The 5,009-nt window shown below is 50.9% G+C and overlaps 1 protein-coding gene across 3 annotated transcripts in view; it reads right to left on the reverse strand.

Moving 5' to 3' along the window:
* Positions 1 to 101: 101 nt before the first annotated feature.
* The window catches only part of LOC113215378 (calcitonin gene-related peptide type 1 receptor), a 134,234-nt gene continuing 129,326 nt past the window's right edge, over positions 102 to 5,009 (reverse strand). For 2 of the 3 annotated variants that reach the window (XM_052273997.1, XM_052273998.1), the window contains 8 exons: positions 3,694 to 3,800; positions 3,511 to 3,602; positions 3,280 to 3,406; positions 2,590 to 2,810; positions 1,982 to 2,288; positions 1,724 to 1,765; positions 1,543 to 1,637; positions 102 to 698 (listed from right to left, as the gene is read on the reverse strand). In XM_052273997.1, coding sequence (XP_052129957.1) covers positions 602 to 698; positions 1,543 to 1,637; positions 1,724 to 1,765; positions 1,982 to 2,288; positions 2,590 to 2,810; positions 3,280 to 3,406; positions 3,511 to 3,602; positions 3,694 to 3,800 — 1,088 coding nt within the window. In that variant the 3' untranslated portion in view covers positions 102 to 601. The remainder of the gene's footprint in view (positions 699 to 1,542; positions 1,638 to 1,723; positions 1,766 to 1,981; positions 2,289 to 2,589; positions 2,811 to 3,279; positions 3,407 to 3,510; positions 3,603 to 3,693; positions 3,801 to 5,009) is intronic. The other variant, XM_052273999.1, reaches the window with a different exon arrangement.

Below are 5,009 nucleotides of genomic sequence, written 5' to 3' on the forward strand. Positions count from 1 at the left end.
AAGTCCTCGCGCAGTTGCAGTCCTCGCGCAGTTGCAATCCTCGCGCAGTCACAGACCTCGCGCAGTTGCAAACCTCGCGCAGTTACCATCGTCTCCTGGGTTACATGCCACAGCGGCATCATTGCAATAGTGGTTTTAGCAGGTTCGTTGCGGCACATTTTAGGTGCCTATGATTTAACATGAGAGCGTGACCACACAGTGGTCACGCCGCAAGGAACGTGTTAAAGGACCACGTCAGTCTCAGACGAACTTCCGAAAAGCTGGAAATATACGACAGTGTTTAGGCAACCCACTGGACATCGCACTGTCCGTCAGATGGACCTAAAACCATCCGATGCAGCTTGAATAAGTTCAACCAGCACAAATTCCAAACTTTCTGTTCCCAGTAAGAATAATAGATATTCCGTTTCACGTATCTCGAAGTGTGCAAATGCTGCTAATGTGCAATATACAGACATTTGAATAAAGATTGCGCCATTTTTTAAAATGCCTTCCTCTTTGAGGAAGCACAACCACTGGGGACAACAGCAACAACAAATAGCGATTCATTTTTGTGCAATTGGTTTTCCAGGCACGGTCACATCACAGACAGGTTTGGTCCTCACACGACGGCCGGGATGGTGATGCTCTCGCACTGCCGGGACTCAACGTCACACTCGCTCTTCCCCTGCTTGCGGGCAAGGCGTCGAGCGGATGAACTGCAAAACATTAAAACAAAACCGTCACTAGGTGTTCTCCACGCCAAAACAGAAGAAAAAGTTTGCTAAAGAAGTTTAAAACACAAGTTTGCTGATTTGATGTTTCAGAGCAGAGTTTGTCTTATTGGAAAATGTTTTGTTTCAACAGGAAATGTTTTCTGGCCACTATGAGAAGCTTTACACAGAGTGGCTAAGAAGAGCACAAAAACCATCAAGAGGGGCAAACACTTATGGAGCAACATAGACATTTTCTCAAAAGCACACAAACAAAAACAGCAAAACTCGCCAAAACTTCTTTTAGCGAACACTCTTTTTTTTTCTATTAAGGGGGTAGAGCTGAGCAGCCATGCAGCGGGATGTTTAGAGCGGAAAACAATACTGCTGTTCCTAGTGCTTATGCACTTCCCGGACACAAGAACGTGTGCGACGACAGTTTTACGTGATGTCCTCTCTTTCCAAAGAACTAGGCACAAATAGTTACTATGCACACCGGCCTTGTCCGATAGTTTGACATGGGCGGTAGGGTGAGCAAGTTGTTGTGCACAAAGACGCATGCTCGAGTCTAAACTACCCCCGCGGTTAGGGTCACACCACGTTTTGCCATGGCGTGCAGAGCAACACTTATGCTGATCGGGTTCCGAGACCCGGGCAACAAAACTGACCTAGCAAGCAGAACATTAGTGTCTAAGCTGTACTCTGCACAACACAGCGCAAGTAGATCAATGTTGCAGCGATATTCTGTATTAAACAATCTGTTTCCAGGCAAGCGTAAGCGATATGGTGAAAGCCAAACGAGAAACGAATGGAAAAGAATAAAATAGAAGAAGAAGGAAGCTGTGCTAACCTAAGCCGACGTACCGACACGGTGGTGGCCGTGTACGAATTAGCTCGTCGTCTGTGAAAAGCGAAATCCATTCGCCTTCTCATTTGAGCGAGCACCTGCAACAAGATAAACGTGATTACATATACAATAGGCATTACTTGGCAACGGGCCAACGTTACATATATGTGGATCGCGCCCATACCTCGCCATTGCAGAAACAGAACAACAACGCGACCGCCAAGCCCTGGTAAAAGAGGACAACTATTAGAACTGATCGAATAAGAGAAGGCCACTCATGAGGCCATACACAATTTCACAAATGAGTCGGTTTTAATTGACAGTGTCACGTTCAGTCACCTTGTTACATTGTTACTTCTTTAGTAAGTTTGTAGACGAATGCCACCTTGCTGACTGCAAAAATTTTCAGCACCACTTACATTATGAAGGATGTGATACTGACCTGAAAGGAAGCGAAAATGGCCGAGATGATCTCGTAGAGCCGCTCCAAGTCGCTGCCCTTCTCGTCCGGTCTAAAGGGGATGACGAGGTACTGCAGGCCCAGCAGCGGCACCAGCAGCAGCGTGGCCCTGGTGGCCTGCAGCAGCGTGCGCGACGGCCGCTCAGCGTGCGACCCGACCTGCGGCCCGGCGCGGAGCTTGCCCCACAGCACGCGCACGATGTTGGTGAGGAAGAAGAAGTTGGTCACCATGAACACGCACACGGGCACCGTCATCACCATGTTGTACGGCGTCTCCTCCATCCAGCAGCTGAGAATCAGGGGAATAAGACAAAAATATGTAGATATTTGTGATTCATTCTAACGCTGGAAGCCCTGGAAAATTTCCGGAAAATTTTTCCGAAAACAATAAATGTATTGGACAATTTCCCAGATTCCGAGTAGATTTCCGTTTTCTCGATTTTTTTTGATTTTTTGGAAAATAATCCAAAAATTTTCTGGAAGTTTCCAACTCTAATTCTTTCAGAACCATCTGATATCAGATAATCAATATCGATTGATCTGTCAGCTCAATTGATTTCTACTTCAATTTTTGCTCTGACTGTAATTACCGCTGGGTGGCCTGCACGTCCATGCCGCGCAGCAGGGCGTACAACACGATGATGGGCAGCGGCATGCCCCAGCCCAGCATGTAGAGCCACTTGACGAGCCGCTCCTCGGCGCCGAACGCGTTCACCAGCACCGTGTGCAGGTACAGGCCCTCGCACAGCATCCAGCAGTAGTTGGTGAGCAGGAAATACTGCGTGACCACGTGCGCGACCTGGCACCACATCTGGAGAAGAAAAACAAAACGCATAATCTGACTGAGCCGCTTTACGCTAATGGCAATGAGGGCTTTAGAACCGAACCCCATTTCGTGCTTTTTACTCTCATCGAGCAGTTTGGCCTCGCGCGCCATAAGCCCTTTGCATACCGAATATCATCACTGAATTATCATCATTGTATGGTTCCTCTGAGTAGATGGAGGCAAAAAAACATAATAAACGGAGTACTGTCGTCGCCGGGACCGATTTGGGGCGAGCAAGCGACCCACTACCCATGTTTTATGTGCCACTGGCCGAGTGGCTGCCAAGATGTATTGCCTTTCAGGCGGGAGAGGGCGTCGGAGGGGGTGGGAGCACTGTACCAACGTCAGCCGGCGGCCAGGGTCGCTTTTTTTTGCACGAGAGCTACTAAAAACCATGCGAAGGGTGGTAATTTACTATAGAGATCGTTATCGCAACAGGCAGGCGCCTTCTCACCAAATTATTTTGCATGAGGTCCACATCGGGGATGATGATGGTGAAAAACATGAGCCACAGCGCGCTGTTGACCGCGAACGAGGCGAACAGGTTCATGTGTAACCATATCCTAGTACACCGCAGTGATCTGGCGAGAGAGATAGGGAAAGGTTGAAATTATATGTAATTTTAACCTGCGTCTGAACAGTGGGCAGTGCTCCAGTCGTCACGATAAAAAGTTTGAGTACTCACTTGAAATATGATAGAATACCTAAAGATAATAAAAGGGCGACTAAAGATATTAGATACCCGGTCTCGTTTATTTTTATAACAAGTGTCTTAAACTGTAAAAAAAAAAAATCAGTGAAATTACTTTTTGTCGGAAAAAGCACACAAAATTTTAATTGCAATCATAAGAGCTTTCGTAAAACTTACCTGATAATCGGAATAGTCTATGCAGGTTGTGTAATTTGACCACATCTGCCCCGTTTCCGGATGTCTAAACCAAGATCCGTTCTCTAGACAGTCTTTATGCGCGGACACTGCAACAAGCAAAACCAAACAAACCAATCCGTTAGTTATGGGGGAATGCCCTCGCAAAACCGTCGTCACCGTCGGTCGGTACGCGGTTGCCGCTGCTTCTCCTCATACCACCACCACCGCCGCCACCACCACATGATGTGAGTGAGGCTCATCATCAACCCTGGAGACACCAAACTTTCGACGACGTGACGTCACCGCACGACGACCCAGCCGCCGCCAACAACAACGCGGTGGGCGGCGGGCGGACAACACACCGACAGCAGGACCGCAAAAAGTTGGCGTTTGTCCGCGCACGGCACGGCTTGGCATGGTGGCAAGGCGAGGAAGGAGGGCGTGCCGACCAAACCCCCAACAGCAGAGCAAGCAGGCCGCCCTCCAGGACGACACAATACACATACATCGTCGCCATGCAAAAGAGTCGAGAGGCGAGAGGAATTTCATTTGACGCGCGGGGGCTGCCGGCGGGGGCCGCGGGGGCGCCCCTTCTGTAAGAGTTGCTAGGCCCCGCCCCGCCTCGCCCCTCCGGGGTGCTCCCCGCTACACTCCGCCGGGCCGCTGAACCCGGATAACATAACTCGCAGCCGATTGCTGCCGCGCCGGCACGACGTCCTTGTTACCCTACCCTACCCCGCCCCACCCCACCCCACCCCGCCGTAGTAATGAGAGCGAGAGAGACAAAGTGCGGCCCACAATGCGACTGGGTCATAGCAGTTTCTCATCCGGCACTCGATGTACGTTCAATTTCCCTCCCGCTGCGCGAGACGGTGGCGCGGCGTGGCGTGGCGCGGCGCGGCGTGGCCGGAGGGGCGCGCGCGCGGCGACTGCTTTATGGGGGGCGTTGCCTTTCGCCTTGGCTTTTCGCCGTCGTCGCCGAGCGAGCGAGTGAGAGAGAAAGAGAGAGATGGGGGTTGCCGCGCCACGACCTCCCCCACGAGGGGGCTTCTTCACGTTCTTCACCAGCGAGTTGCGGCCGCCCGCGGTGTGGTGTTGAAGTGTGGCGCCGCCAAGCAGCCGTCCGTCTCACTCGTGTTGAAGTGGTCGCCAACCACACACGCTCACAGTACGCGCGACCCCCTCCTCCCCCCCCCCTCCGGCACCCGGCGGCGGCGTGAATTGAACATTTTGTCCCTTCATCACATAAATTGTTCAGAAGGTGATTTATAAAAGGGGAATTAAAAACAGAGGGTGGCCGTTTTGCGCTGTATTCG

The sequence above is a fragment of the Frankliniella occidentalis genome, unplaced genomic scaffold, assembly GCF_000697945.3.
Source record: "Frankliniella occidentalis isolate FOCC.00 unplaced genomic scaffold, Focc_3.1 Scaffold324, whole genome shotgun sequence".
Lineage (NCBI taxonomy): Eukaryota > Metazoa > Arthropoda > Insecta > Thysanoptera > Thripidae > Frankliniella > Frankliniella occidentalis.